The sequence below is a fragment of the Cornus florida genome, unplaced genomic scaffold, assembly GCF_030987335.1.
Source record: "Cornus florida cultivar Cherokee Brave unplaced genomic scaffold, ASM3098733v1 CherokeeBrave_3.0.0_Hap2_Chr02, whole genome shotgun sequence".
Lineage (NCBI taxonomy): Eukaryota > Viridiplantae > Streptophyta > Magnoliopsida > Cornales > Cornaceae > Cornus > Cornus florida.
This window is the reverse complement of record NW_026775572.1, coordinates 7,044,338-7,060,404: the sequence shown is the minus strand read 5'-3', so window position 1 is coordinate 7,060,404 and position 16,067 is coordinate 7,044,338. Positions and strand designations below refer to the sequence as shown.

Here is a 16,067-nt window from a genome sequence, read left to right as displayed (position 1 = left end):
ATGCAGAAGAAATTATTCATGAAATTGTATCTCGCTTCCAGAATTTGTTTGGAATATGCCCTCTAACTACCCATACTCAAGCTAAACTCTCAAGAGTTATCACCAAGGCAGTGCCTTCACATCTTCACTATATTTTGGATGTTATCCCATCTCAACATGAGATACAATCTTGCATACTATCTCTAAATAAGGATAAAGCTCCAGGCCCTGATGGCTACAATGCCATGTTCTTCCACCAAGCATGGAGCATTGTGGGTAATTTAACAATTAAAGCCATCTCTGAATTTTTCAAAAATGGTAAGTTGTTAGGTAAAACCAACTCTACATACATTTCACTTGTCCCAAAGTGTTAAAACCCCTCTACCATCAATGATTACAGACTTATTTCATGTTGCAACACTATCTACAAATGTATCTCAAAGCTTTTAACTAACAAGCTACGCTCTCCCTCACATCATTGATCACACCCAAATAGCCTTTGTTCTAAGCAGGAAAATTACTGATTCAGTCTTACTCACTCATGAGCTATTGAGAGGTTATCACAGAGACACCCCTGCTCTAAGGTGTGCTATCAAGATTGATCTTAAAAAGGCTTTTGACTCAGTTAGATGGGAGTTTACACTGGATTGTCTTTCCCATCTCAACTTCCCTCCAAGGTTCATCAAGCTAATCCAAGCATGCATCACATCTCCATCCTTCACTGTTGCAGTCAATGGAGAATTCAAGGTATTTTTCAAAGGAAAGAGAGGCTTAAGACAAGGCGATCCTATTTCCCCATTTTTATTTGTCATTATCATGGATATTTTTACTTCAGTTGTTAAGAATATTGTCTCTAGAACCCCAAGATTCAGATATCATTGGAGGTGTAAGGAGCTGGGTATCACCAACCTTTTATTTGCAGATGATCTATTCATATTTTGCCATGGTGACATTACATCCGTATCCATCCTAAAATCTGCCTTAGATCACTTCTGCACCATGTCAGGACTCTCCATCAATCTATCTAAAAGCTCAATCTTCCTTTCAGGGGTAGACCCCTCTACAGAAGCAGCCATCTCAAACCTATTAGGAATTGGTACAGGATCTCTCCCTATTAGACATTTGGAGGTTCCACTAATCTTAACATGTTTAAGGGCAGCTGATTGTAGGCCTCTCATTGAAAAGATCACCCACAGGATCACTCATTGGACCTCAAGGTCATTATCCTATGCAGGGAGACTACAATTGATTAAATCAGTCCTAGTTTCCACCCAAGTCTATTGGTCAAGCATAATTATCCTTCCTAAAGGGGTTTTTGATGAGATCAACATAATACTCATGGCATTCCTTTGGTCTAGCATTGAAATGAAGACCACAAGTGCTAAGATTGTTTGGATGGATATTTGTAAACCTAAGGAGGCAGGTGGTTTAAATATCCCTAACTTGGTTACTTCTAACCAAGCTGCAATTATTAGATATATATGGGATCTTCTAACAGATAACACAGATATAGTTTGGATTAAATAGTGCAAGACTTACCTCATTAAAGGCAGAAACTTGTGGGCTTTAGATATTCCACAATCTTCTTCTTTTTTTTTTCTTTTTTTTTTCCTAGTTGGGACTCACACACACTGCCTCCACTGAGGTTCGAACTCCTGACCTCCCTTTAGGAAGTAGGAACCTTATACCACTAGACCACAGGCTTGTTGGTGATATTCCACAATCTTGTTTTTGGAGCTAGAGGAAACTTTTTCAACAGAGGCATCATGCTAGAAACTTCATCAAGCACCATATTGGAAATGGCATGTCCACATGTTTCTAGTATGATAATTGGCTTCCTACTGGACCACTTAGTATTAGATTCCTTCCTCAAATCCTGCAGCAGGTCTTGACCTTTCAACCACAGTAAGCCACTTTATCTCTGACAACTCTTGGAATTTCCTTGCATCACTCTCTTCGGCAATCCCTGAGCTTTTTGCACTTGATGCTCCAAATAGTTCATGGAATGACAAGTTGTTTCGGGCAACCTCACCATCTGGAAAATTCAGCCATAAGCATACTGCAGCTCTCTTATCACCATCTTCTCCATCGGTAACATGGTTTAACTTGGTATGGAGATCTTCAGCAATCCCTAGAATGAAATTCATCATGTGGCTAGCTGTTCAAGGTCGCCTTCCCATTTTGGACAGAAGGTTTATGGCTAGATTTGACAATGTCTGTGCTCTATGTAATGTCAGCTCAGAATCTCATTCTTATTTGTTCTTCTTATGTGATTTTACTTCTCTAATTTGGACCTTCTTCAAAGCGAAATGCAAGAGCTCCATTACAGCTCTGACATGGCTGGAAATTGCTTCAGTCTTCAGTATCCAGTGGTCATCTCCATCACCATGGAATCTGTTTAAAAAGCTTTGCCTCGCAGTTCTAGTATACCACATTTGGGAGGAGAGAAACGCCCGTATCTTCTGTGGATCGAAGCTATCACAAAACTCAATTCGGGCAAGGATCTCCAATAGCATCACCTCTATCATGAAATTAGGGATCTTCAGGGATTCCATTACTGCACATCACACTCTCAAGGACTGGGATCTTCCACTGTCTTGTTGCCGGCCACCGCCGTGTCCACCTGACTGAAGATTTGAAGCCGTTGTGCTTCGATCGTTGCAATAGCTAGTTCACCGGATTTGTGTCAGATCCACCATTAACGGCTAATTAGCCGTTAATTGTTGGTTTTGTTGTTTTCATTAAGTTTGGGTCCTGGCCTGTGTAATTGTTTGAGTCTTTGGGCTCCTGTTTCCATCATGTATGGTTTGTTTGGGCCGAAGGCCTCTCCTGTATGGTTCCTTTATTTATATCTATTAGCTTCATTTTCCGAAAAAAAAAAAACAAAGAAGAAAAATCTCTAAATGTATAGGTGTCCATAATCCATATTTGAGTGGTTCACTTTCCATGAGCCTTCATTTTCCGAAAAAAAAAAAAAGAAAAATCTTTGCATGGTGTCCATAATCCATATTTGAGTGGTTCACTTTCCATGAGCTTCTGGCAGAAACATGAAGTTTATGATTAGATTACGTGGACGAATTTAAATGTGATTCAGGGCTTTGATGCAACTAAATTATGTTTTAAAATAATAATATTCCTCCTAGTCTCTATGTTTGTCATTTCCAATTATTCTAAATGTCACCCAGATGCCATTGGGGAAAAGTTTATTTACACAGTAGCCACGGATTGACAAGTAGCCGTGTAAATCATCTGCTAACGGTTCAAGTTCAGATAATAATTGAGTGTTGTAGTCCTGATTTAATAGTAATGTAGTGTAATATGTGCATGCGTGTTGTATTATTAAAGTAATGTGTTAGTGCATGTGTTTACATCGATATTTCAGTGAGTGTAGTGTGTTGTGTCCTCAATTTGAATTGCAGCGTAGCACCAAACCTATCAAACTACACTTGTATACGAATTTATTTCTCCAATTTATACAAATATATAACTACCAGTTTTATCAGATTTTGATGATATTACACTCGACCACTATGACCAGAGTGCATTTTGGGAAATTATTCATTGACGTTTGCTTCTCCGCTTCCTTTCTCTATTTCTGAATAAGACAAAATACTTTTTCATTTTTACATGCTTCAAATCAAGCATTCATCCAATCATGAAAACAAATAGAAACATCAGCTAGATCTTACCAAAACAATCCCATTAAAATCCCCAAAAAGTAATGCTCAAACAAAAAAATCAATTTACTCAAAACATAAAAGTCATATTATAATGCTAAAATCCCTATAATCCAAGTGCATGTTTTTCTTCTGGAGATGCTAAGCATCAAGAAATTAACCAGGTCATAAATAAAAGATTGGCAATAACAATAATGATTATAGGAAAATAAATTTATCTCAGAATCACATGAACCCCATAAAGGGTTTTTTCTCAGATTCACAAGAGAAGACACTGACAGTGCCTATAAGCTAAAATATCAGAAATTAATAATAATAAAATCACATAAAAGTTCTCAAACCGGAAGATATTCTAATAACTCTCGTATCCGACGGAGATTAATAAAAAATGTATAATGAGATGCAATTGATACAGATTAAAGCAAACGAGTTCGATAGAGAGCAAGCATGTATATTATATATTTACTTACCTTTCATCTCCCAAATCAAAATGGGTAAATCGTAGTGCAATCTTCAGATCATGCAAAAATTACTTGTCCATTGTGGGTGCATTTAAGGGTTAGCCGTTGAGCAATTGAGCGCTAAAATAACCGAATCCTTAAAATAATAATTAAAGCCCATTCATTTTTGTATTTTATGATTTTATTTTTTTATTTTTCACAAGAGAAACACACAAAATTTTAAAAAATAAAAGTTGAACGAATTTAAAATAAATTTTATAAAAAAAAATTAGTATAGTTAAATATTTAATAATCAAAATAATAACAAAAATATTGTTAAAATTTAAAATTATAATAACAAATTTTAACTAATAAAGAATATTTATTTATATATTAATATTAATAGGGACGGGTTCTAGGACTAATTAAATTGTCCCAATTATCCCTAAGCGCCCTGCCCAAGGAGTTCCTGTTTCCAAAAAAAAAAAAAAAAAAATTGTCCCAATTGGAATGAAATGATAAAACGGAACCTGACAGGACTAATTAAATTGACAACCTTAAGCACACAAAGCAGCCCCATGCTAAGGAGATCCTTTTTCACTGAATTATGAGTCCAAATATCAACCAGATTAGTCCATATTTGACGTTTGAGTTCTAAAATTCTACTTTCAGATGGTAGGCCTTCCACATAGGCGAGAGAAATTGCAAGTGAACACGACGTTAGACTAAAAGTCATTTGGTATAAATGATTTTTTTCCCCAGATTTTGAAGTAAAAAACATAAAAACAAAACGATTAATTGATAAAAAAAAAAAAAAAAAAAAGGAAGGTGCAGGGCGGAGCCAGGATCGGAAAGTAAGGGGGGGCTAAAAAAAAAATTTTAAGCAGAAGATTTATTGGGAAAAAAAAAAATTTAAACGAAGAAGATGATAATGATAGCAACAACAATATCGATGAACATTTAAATAATGGTAAATCGAGGCAGCATATGAAAAATTCCTAATTACAACTAATTTCAGTTAATGACTCAAGTTTGATGTAAAATACTAGAATCAATACGGTGTCCGAGTCTGCACTGGTGAATTTGAATTGGGTACAATAGACATGTATTAATAAATCAAATGTCCGCTAAGAGTAGACTCGGACACCGTATTCAAATTCATCAGTGCAATGGCTATCTCAAGATGCCTATTTTTGGTGTCATTAAACAAAACTAGAAGCTTCAAATCAATTAACCGAATCAAAAGCAAGAGCGGCATCAAGAAGTTTTGAACCAATAAGCAAACGAATGACAACGCAATAAAATCTAACCGTGAATCTAAACCCATAAGAATCAAAAGCAAAATGAAAGAAACTTAAAACAGTTTTTGGGTTCATTGATAAGTGTGTGTCAAAGAGAACGAATTGGGAAGGAGACAAATGGGCTAAAATATCTTTACATTTTGAGGAATCTAGAAATGGGTTCCTAGAGCATGCCTTTGTTTCAAGCTACAATTCGTCCATGTGTTGATCTATAATGGTTGGTCTAGCCTAATGGGTTTGGCCTTGTTTGGGCTCAGTTTTTGGCATGGACTCTATTTATCATTTATGTTTTTTAATGAATTGGGCAGCTTGGGTTGGGTAATGGCTGATTGGGCTGGGCTATGGCTAATAAGAAATAGTAGTACTAATTTTTTTTTTTTTTTTGGACCTGAATTATAGCCCAGGTTAGCCCACACATGGTTCCGCCCCTGGGAAGGTAACTATCAACATAAAACAAAGAGGAAGGTGCTATAACATTGATAAAATATACTATTAATTTGTGAATGCGATTCGAAAGCCAGACGTCAAGGGGATATCTCTCGAATTTCTGCCAAGGCAGACTATGTTTATTTGAAGTTTAAAAAAATATATTTATTGATAAGATAATATCACTAAGACATTTACTTTTTATTGATAAGATAATATCACTAAGACATTTACTTTAATATTGTGGGTTGGTCACGACTTATTATTTGTGTACTTTGCATGTCATTGCTCTTTAATAAATTTCTTTAGGTTAAAGAAAACGAATTGAAAAGCCTATTTTCATTAGATTTTGATGACATTTGGAACGGTTTGATCCAAGAGTATAGCTAGTTTCTCTCTCTCTCTCTCTCTCTTCCAAAACCAAATTATGATTTTGCTTGAAAATAAAATATTGTACTTGCTTACTTCACACATGTTACTTGTATTTTATTTATATGTAAGATTTATCATTAAAAAAGTGATCAAACTATAATTTGTTGTGGTGATTTTGTGGGCGGGTGTGTGTAAGAGTGTGCAGGTGGCACCAGTATTACCAAACGTGCTTAACCTGAAATAGTATCAGGATAGAGATCCCATGGGAAGTCTCTGAAAAGTGTAAAAGGGTAGTTACATTTGTACTTGATAAAATTGGAATTTTTTATCATTAAAAAAAATAAAGTTGATATATATTATGAATAGTTGGACATTTGTTTAAGGGATAATTTCTGATACAACTGCAGGATACTGCTAGTTATCATATAATATTATTGTTCCTTTTTAATTCAAATGATTATTTTTTATAACTTGTGGATATGTTTATAACACTGCCCTTTTGATGCATGCATGAATTCTATATCATGTATTTGTGAACTTTGCACTAGAAATGTGGAGGGGGAAACTATACGTGACGTTGAATCATATATGTATATTGTGGCACAAAAACATGATATTTTTGTTCTACTTTGTGGCACAAAAACACTCTCATACTCAACTGTCATCCCAAAAATAGCAATTTGCAAAAATTAGGGGGATATTTTTAGAGAAGATGGAGAGAAATACGGTAGGTAGTTGTGTAGTTTAAGCTGAGACAGATTCAAGTCAAAATGTTTGAAAAGAAGCAGAACAACCACCACATCCAATTAATTAAAAATAGGAAATACCAACAAATTATGGGAGACCAATTAATTTACATCCCTACAATTCTACTTGACCTAAAAACAAGTAACCAACATAACAGAAATGTAGTAGTATATAAACCCCATTGCCTCACAACAATTCAAATCATAGCCAAACCAACCAGAAGGTCTCCTCCCATTCCAAATAACTTGCCAGAGCGATGGCATCAAATTTGGGAGCCCTTTTGGTCTCTTCATTGCTAGGTCTTCTTGTCGTGGTGGTTGCTCACCAGGGTCGCCATGATGACCGCCACCATAGCAACAAGGTGGCTACTCACCATTATGATAACCACCATACCTCCAAGAAAATGAGTTACTTTGACAAGACAAAAGTTTATCAAGTACATAGATCCAAGACCTTGCATGCACCTAAAGATAAACAAAGTCATGAGAAAAAGGGACCCAAACAGCCCAGCCAACCCAACAAACCCAACCAACCCAACCAACCCAGCCAACCCAACCAGCCTGCCCAGCCCAGCCACCAAAACGAGGCCTGCACTGGCCCTTGGAAGGAAGCTCATGCCACATTCTATGATGGACATGATATTTATTCAGGGGGAGCTTGTGGTTATGGTGACCTAAGACAACAAGGCTATGGCATGAATACAGCAGCCTTGAGCACGGCTTTGTTCAACCAAGGAGCGGCCTGCGGTGCTTGTTACGAGATCAAATGCGTCAATGATCCGGAATGGTGCGTCCCCGGAGCACAACCCCTCATTATTTCAGCCACCAACTTCTGCCCACCAAATTTCTATCAGTCAGCTGATGCCGGGGGATGGTGCAATCCACCCCGTGAGCATTTTGACTTGGCACAGCCTGCATTCCTTCAAATTGCCAAGTATAAGGCTGGCATTATCCCTGTTCATTATCGAAGGTATATATAATAATCAATTTTCACATTCTCAAACCTTAGTTCATGATAGAATCATAGAACCAAATTTAGCTATATATAGAAGACCAATGTTAATAAATATTTAACACCATTACCACTAAATTGATTTTATTTATTTATTTTCCAGGGTTGCATGCCAAAAGCAGGGAGGAATCAGATTCACAGTATCTGGAAATCCTTACTTCGATTTGGTGTTGGTATGGAATGTTGGAGGGGACGGATCTGTCACAAGTGTTGAAGTAAAGGGTGACAAGTCAAATTGGTTCCCAATGAAGAGAAACTGGGGCCAATTGTGGGAGACCCACGAAATGTTGTGCGGACAATCTTTGAGCTTTAAGGTCACAACCAGTGATGGCAAATGTGTTACTAATATGGATGTACTCCCCAAGGACTGGCAATATGGTCTGACATACGAAGGCCACAACTTCGAATGAAAAACATAAGAGTTATTTGTGTGTGTGTTTGTGTGTGCACCAACTCTTATATATTCTTTCCTTTACACAATTCTTGTTTCATTTGGTCCCTAATGCTTGGAGGCTGTAGAAGACTGTTGTAACAGCATGCATAAAGGACAATAATTTTGTAATTGCTTTATTCATGCAAGGCAATAAATTACAGATTTCCTTATAGAAATGATCATTATATCTATATTGTTGGGTGTTCCACACACACACAAATATAAAGCAGCATATGCAGAAATTCATATGAATATGATTTTACGCAATCAATATATCAATTCATTATTCTTATGCCTTTGTAAGCTATATTATCCTTGAAGTTCAAAATAGGTACAGTACACACAACCCAAATTCAATTTTTTTCCTAACGTGAGTTGAATCTTGGCTAACCTCAAACACTCACCTACATTATTTAAGAAAAAGATTTGTAAGTCGGCCCCAACTCCTAATATAATTTTCGTAGATTTTTAGGTTGAATGAGCAGGCTAACACGGGTATCATAGAAATAAACATACGAGATTGATATATAAAGTGAAACTATTTGAAAAGATAATTATGGAAAATGAAAACAGCAGTTAATTTTACTTTGACTATATTCTGTTGCATGGAATTGGAGATTTGGAATTAGAATTTGTGGCAAAATTGAATTTTTTTTTCCCAATTCCAAAACTTCAATTCTATACAATCGAACACAACCTAAATTAATTTGAAATTTGAAATTTCTCTAGCTCATTCATGCTGAAATGCATCTGATGTTCTGAACACCACTCTAAATCCAACTGAAATACACGACAAGTTGTTTGTAATGCTTACAAATTAATATTATATATATATATATATATGTACAGAATGCTATTAACTTCATACAATATATATATATATATATATACAGAATGCTATTAACTTCATACAATATATATATATATATATATATATATATATATATATATATATTTTTTTTTTTTCTTTTACCTGATTGGAAATATTCAAGAAATGGTTAATTAGAAGCATTTTTTTTTTTTCATTGATGGTGGCTCAAAACGGTGGAAGGCTGATCTGATTAGAAGCATTTTTAATAAAAGGGATAGTGATTTAATTCTTCAAATTCCCCTTCGAGAAGGGGGAGGAATTGACAGTAAAATCTGGGCCCCGTCTGGTAATGGCAAGTTTAGTGTCCGAAGTGCCTATTTTTTGTCTTTAAAAATTTTAAACAGATCACAGGTATCTTTCACTGATCCTAGTAATAGTACCCCTCATGCTTTTAATGACGCGTGGAAGGACATTTGGAAAATCAGAACCAAAGAAAAGATCAAGTTTCTCATATGGCAGTGTTGTTTGGAGCAATTACCTGTTTTGAAGAACCTCCAGTCCAAAGAGATTGTCTCCGATGCGATTTGTCGTGTCTGTGGGATGGAAGAAGAGACAATTTCTCATATGCTTTGCAAATGCTCCATTGCCCAAGTGGTTTGGAAAAGCAGTCCTCTCAGGTTGACTTTTCCAGACTCTAGTTCTTGTTCATGGCAACACAATTGGTTATATCTTCTGAACTTATGGCACGATCATCAGGCCTTGGAAAGGTGTCTAAGTCTTGTCTCGTTTATCATGTGGCAGTTATGGAAAGGGAGAAATGATTGGCACTTCAATAGCAAAAAATGGTCTCCCCACGACATCATTGATCGAGCTTTATTCAACTTCCATGAGTTCTGGGCAGTCCTCCATCAAGATGCTTCCATTTTCAGTCCCCAATCTTTCTCATCCCCCCATCCATCTTCTTGGCAATCCCCTATTTTGGGTAGATTAAAGCTAAACATTGATGCCGCTTTCAATTCCATCTCCCATCTCGCGGGGGTGGTGCCATTCTCAAGGATGACAAAGGGAGACCGGTTCGGTGCGCCTCTCTTTTTTGAGAACGTGGGATCGCCTGCAGTGACAGAAGCTCTTACTTTAAGAGAAAGTCTGAAACTTCTATCTTCGTGGGGCCACACAAATGTTGATATTGAAAGTGATAATCAGCGCATTATGCAGCTTCAGTCGGTGGATGGTTTCTCCTTTATTATAGTAGAGGATATTGCTTGTTTGTTGCCTCATATGTACTCTTGGAAGCTTCTCTGGACTCTTAGAATTTGCAACAGAGTCGCTCACTTCATTGGCAAATGGGCTCTCAGGTCTAAGTGTAGTGATCTTCAGTGGGATGTTTGGCCTCCTGGTTTGATTCAAGCCATTGAGGCTGATCTCTAGTTTTTCTGTCTGTGTTTTTTTGTAGCCTGGAAAAAAAAAAAAAAAAAAAAAAAAAAGAAGAAAAAAAAAAAAATAAGAAATTGAAGCATGTCTCATAACCCCAATTGGTGGTACTTTCAAACCCCAAGTTCCTTGGTGGAGAATAAAAACAATCCCACATTACCCAATGATTGCTTAATAAGAATTGCCCTAAGAAAATATAGATCTAGAATAGAAACCGTAATCGAATTAGGAATTTGAGAGGTTGAAATATTTATTGATATTGCTACAAAAAGTATTTTATTAAAAGACTAAGTTTTTACTATACACAAAATAATAATAATAATCAGAACAACAATTGAAAATTATTAAAAGAGGAGATCAATTCAGAAACACTTTTAAGAATTTGGCATCTTCGAAGGTGGTGTTCTTAAACAAGCCGTTCAGGACATCGTTGCAACATCTTCTCTCACATATATATCTACTGCACGTCACTCTCTAGTTCATGGGCTTAATTGCTACATTCCATAGTTCATGGGTGTTTTAATACATTTTCACCCTTTTTTTCTTTTTCTTTTTCCTTTTTTTCAATTTGTCACTTTGGCTTGACTGATGTCTAAGCACAAATTTTATATTTGTTTTATCATTTCTTATCTATATATTTGTATTTTAAAGGTGAAAGGTTTGAAAGGATACGGTGATACATTGAAATAATTTCCCTTTCTTTTCGTCCCCAAACATAATTAGGTGTTAGAACAATCATTTCCTTTCTTTCTCCCTCATTAATTAACTAAAAACGGTGATAGGTTACCACCATCATTTGCTTTCTTTAATTTTCTCTCATAAATAATATTATTCTTTGATTCCTTTCTTTTTCTTTTCCCTCCTATTATACCAAACACAGCCTGCTTTTTCTTTTCCCTCCTGTTATACCAAACATAGCCCTAATGTTTGATAAAATGATAATGGTTCCACCATATAAACATCAATGGGCTTACTAATAGAAGAAGTCTAACTCAAAAAATTACCTGAACAATAGGCATAAAAATAAAAAATCAACAATTGAATCAATTATCAGAAACGAGGAAGACTTTACCGCCAGACTTTTGAGAGCCATCTTTGCTTGTGAGGTTGAGGCTGAGCAGCTCTCTTGGCCAAATTCATCTGGTGTCCCTTCCCAAATTAAAACTCAGGAATCAAAGATAAGTTCAACTCTCTATGAAAGGCAAACTGAAAACCATTCATAAACAACTTCAATAACCAATTAAATCTTTCTCACATTCCCAAACCGGTTCTAGCGCATCTTCTTAAGAAGAAATACGGTTGCTGTCCAGCCAAATTGAGACAGATTCAGGTCATTGAAAAAACCAAAAAAAAAAAAAAAAAAAACATAGCAACACACTCAATTAATTAAAAATAGAAAATACAACACATTCTGGGAACCCAATTAAATTACATCCCTCCAATTCTACTTAACCTCAAAAACCCTAACCAACATAACAGGAATCTTAGTACTATATCAACCCATTGCCTCACAAGAATTCAAATCATAGCCAAACCAACCAAAAGGTCTCCTCCAATTCCAAAAAACTTGCCAAAGCAATGGCATCAAATATGCGAGCCCTTTTGTTCTCTTCATTTTTAGGTCTTCTTGTTGTGGTGGGTGCTAACCATTATGACCGTAACACCAAGAAAATGACTTATTTTGACAAGAACAAAATTTATCACGTACACAGATCAAAGACATTGCATGCACCTAAAATTAAACCTAGTCATGACACCAAGGGACCCAAATATGTCACAAAGCCACCCCACCACGACACCAAAGGACCCAACCAGCCATCCAACTCCAATGCTGGCCCTTGGAAGGATGCTCATGCCACCTTCTATGATGGACACGATATTTATTCAGGGGGAGCTTGTGGTTATGGTGACCTAAGACAACAAGGCTATGGCATGAATACAGCGGCCTTGAGCACGGCTTTGTTCAACCAAGGAGCGGGCTGCGGTGCTTGTTTTGAGATCAAATGCGTCAATGATCCGGAATGGTGCGTCGCCGGAGCACAGCCGCTCATTGTTACAGCCACCAACTTCTGCCCACCAAATTTCTATCAGTCAGCTGACGCTGGAGGATGGTGCAATCCACCCCGCGAGCATTTTGACTTGGCACAGCCTGCCTTCCTTCAAATTGCCAACTATAAGGCTGGCATTATCCCGGTTCAATATAGAAGGTGTAGTCATGTTGCATATTCTCAAACCTTTGTTCATGATAGAACCAAATTTAGCTATATAGAAGATCATGGTAATAAACATGTAACACATTACAAGTAGATTCATTTATTTATTGATTTTCAGGGTTCCGTGCAAAAAGCAAGGAGGAATTAGATTCACAGTATCTGGAAATCCTTATTTCGACTTGGTGATGGTATGGAACGTTGGAGGGGACGGAGCCGTCACTGCTGTTGAAGTAAAGGGTGACAAGTCAAATTGGTACCCAATGAAGAGAAACTGGGGCCAGTTGTGGGAGACCCATGAAATGTTATGTGGACAATCTTTGAGCTTTAAGGTCACAACCAGTGATGGCAAATGTATTACTAATATGGATGTACTACCCAAGAACTGGCAATATGGTCTGACATACGAAGGCCATAACTTCGATTGAAAAATATAGGAGCTCTATACACTCACACGTGTGCACCTACTCTTATATATTCTTCCCCTCGCACAATTCTTGTTTCGTTGGTGGCCGTAGAAGGCTGTTGTACCATAATGCAGAAAGGACAATAATTTTGTAATTGTTTTAAATATGCAAGGCAATAAATTACAGATTTGCTTATAGAAATGGTCATTAATATCTATATTGTTGGGTGTTCCACACACAATACACACATAAACAAATATAAAGCAGCATATGCAGAAATATTGTTCAATATGATTTTACGCAATGATTTTTACAATTCATTATTCGTATGCCTTTGTTTGCTATATCATCTTTGATGTTCAAAATAGGTTCAGTACACTCGGCCCAAATTCAAATTTTTGCCATACTGGCTCAACTCAAATTGGGTCCTAACTTGAGTTGAATCTTGGCTAACCTCAGTACCTCACACACTGACCTACATTATACCCCAATATAAATACGATACGAAAACTATTTTGTTTATTTATTTATTTATTATTATTATTTTTTTTTCCCAAACACTTGAGTACCTTGATGAAATTAACCAAAACCACCATCAAAAAACCTATATACCAAAATGCAGCCGGCCCATCGGAAATTTTTTGTCTTTTGATAATTTTGTGCATTTTCGGAGAAAAATCAAACCACCAAATATGTACATAATAGAGCATTTGAAATTCATCATCCGTTTTTTACTATAAGTATTTGAAATTCATCATCCTTAATAACTAAACTATTACAAATGCCACTTCTTCAGTACTTCCATCTCTTCTCAATTTCCTCACAGGTAACCTTTAAATCATGCAAAGACTGTTATAATTGGAATTTTTTCCAAAACAAAACTTAACCATTTTTGCCTTAATTCGACTTCTTTTGTATATCAAAAGTACACCTCATCCTCCCCCCCGTTTCATAATCATTCTCCTCATCCACATCATCAACCCCACGAAATTGGTGGACCTCCTCATCATCATCACTTGAAGCGTTCCTGCTTTCAATTAGGAAGAAGCAACAACTACATAGGGGTAAAACATGCTCTAGAACAAGTGTAATTTTAATTTTCTCTTAAGGGTAGATTTGGTATTAAAAATATTATATTAGTCTTTCCTTCTCTTTCCTTCCATTTCCTCCCATTTTTGGGAAAATAACAAAGTTACTATTTAAGCCTTGGGTCTATCATTCCAAAACCATTCATTTCCTTTTCTTTCCTTCTTACCATTTATACCAAACACAATTTTTTAATCACCCTCCATTACCTTTCTTTTCTTTTCCACACATTTCCATCGCACCAAACTGGGCCTAAAGAGAAAATTAAAAATATCAAAAAATAACAACTAATTAATATAATGATACCATATATAATAGGGTAAACTATATTAAACCTCTCTTTTCTATATGTGTTTTTCACTGAACCCCCATTTTCTATTTTTTTTTTTTTTTGTCAATAGACCCCCTCAACTATTCAAGAGGGGCCATTTAACTAACGAAAGTTAACTGAAATGTTTGGATATTTAGTTTCTCATATATGTTTTAAACAAAATATCCTTGTACCTATTTTAATATATCCTCACATATATATCTACTCTATTATCACTCTTAGCCGCATATCTCCACCATTGCAACAACACGTACTCTTCCATCATAATAATATTATATATAATTTGTATCATAATATAATGGTATATATAATATGTACCATTAAATATTATTTATATTATATTTTCACTTCCATCCAACCTTCAGACCAATATAAATTTAGGTTTTTTTCTTAAAATTTACCTGCTATATATATATTTGAAAATTATATTGTGCATTCATTTATTTGGTTTTTATTGATTTTCATTTTATATAAATTTATTAAAGGGACACTAAGAGAAATAATGCCTAATTTTTTTTTCTTTTTTATATTAATATTTATCATGTTTTCTTCTTCTTCTTCTTCTTCTTCTTCTTCTTTTTTTTTTTTTTTTTTCAATATCATTTTTTTCTATAAAAAAATAAAAAATTCCTTCCATGTGACTAATGTGAAAAAAAACAAGAAGCAAAGTAGATTTTCAAATAGGCTTTAATGGGTATTTAAGTCAATTTATATTTTAGTTTTCTTTGAACTAACTTCCGTTAGTTAAATCACCCTTTTGAATAGTTGAGGGGAATTTTTTGACAAAAAAAATAGAAAAATGGGGTTTAATGAAAAACACGGATTGAAAATTAAGGGGGGTTTAAAATAGTTTACCCTATATAATATTCCAAAGATAAAATACCAATTAGAGTGGATAATTAACCATTAATACAGTAAATATATAAATAGTTAAAACATTAAACTTTTTTTTTTTATTGTTTATTTCGTGAAAACATAAGGAGAAAAAAAAAACATTAAATTTTTTCTTCAACAACACCAGTTTGATAAACGAGCATCCCAAAACTATAGCACATTGATATGCCAGATCGAGACTCGAGAGTCAGAAGAAAAAAGGTCGAGGGTTAGAAGAGGTATCAAGCATCAGTATTACTGATCGAAAAAAAAAAAATGATGGGAACTGTAACGACCCTGGATTTTTTTAACCCAGTATCTTTTGTGATGAACCGAAAGAATGACTTGATAATGGATCCGAAATGCGGAAGCGAAAGAAACTAAATGGCCACTAAAGATGCACGTCATCCCCAAGGCACCGAAATGACTCCCCATAAATGAGTTTTTCATAAAAAAATTCATAAAATATAAGTACACATTTTTCAATGTATTTGGCATGTATTAGTTGAGGCAGGAGGCCAATGACATGTAA

The 16,067-nt window shown here is 35.5% G+C and overlaps 4 protein-coding genes across 4 annotated transcripts; all 4 read left to right on the top strand.

The window, feature by feature from the left end:
• The first annotated feature begins 2,127 nt into the window (after positions 1-2,127).
• On the top strand, positions 2,128-2,610 carry LOC132295612 (uncharacterized). The gene has a single exon (XM_059793919.1). The coding sequence runs from the start codon at positions 2,128-2,130 to the stop codon at positions 2,608-2,610; it is 483 nt and encodes a 160-aa protein (XP_059649902.1).
• Positions 2,611-7,154: 4,544 nt separating this feature from the next.
• Positions 7,155-8,562, top strand: LOC132293368 (expansin-A9-like). Its single transcript, XM_059790820.1, has 2 exons — positions 7,155-7,911; positions 8,057-8,562. Exons 1-2 carry the CDS (start codon positions 7,199-7,201, stop codon positions 8,361-8,363), a joined length of 1,020 nt encoding a protein of 339 aa, XP_059646803.1. The 5' UTR covers positions 7,155-7,198; the 3' UTR covers positions 8,364-8,562.
• A 1,235-nt stretch (positions 8,563-9,797) lies between these two features.
• On the top strand, positions 9,798-10,625 carry LOC132295611 (uncharacterized). The gene has a single exon (XM_059793918.1). It carries the CDS (start codon positions 9,798-9,800, stop codon positions 10,623-10,625), a length of 828 nt encoding a protein of 275 aa, XP_059649901.1.
• Positions 10,626-12,206: 1,581 nt separating this feature from the next.
• LOC132295610 (expansin-A9-like) lies at positions 12,207-13,266 on the top strand. The gene is made up of 2 exons (XM_059793917.1): positions 12,207-12,835; positions 12,960-13,266. The coding sequence occupies exons 1-2, from the start codon at positions 12,207-12,209 to the stop codon at positions 13,264-13,266; spliced, it is 936 nt and encodes a 311-aa protein (XP_059649900.1).
• The last annotated feature ends 2,801 nt before the right edge of the window (positions 13,267-16,067 follow it).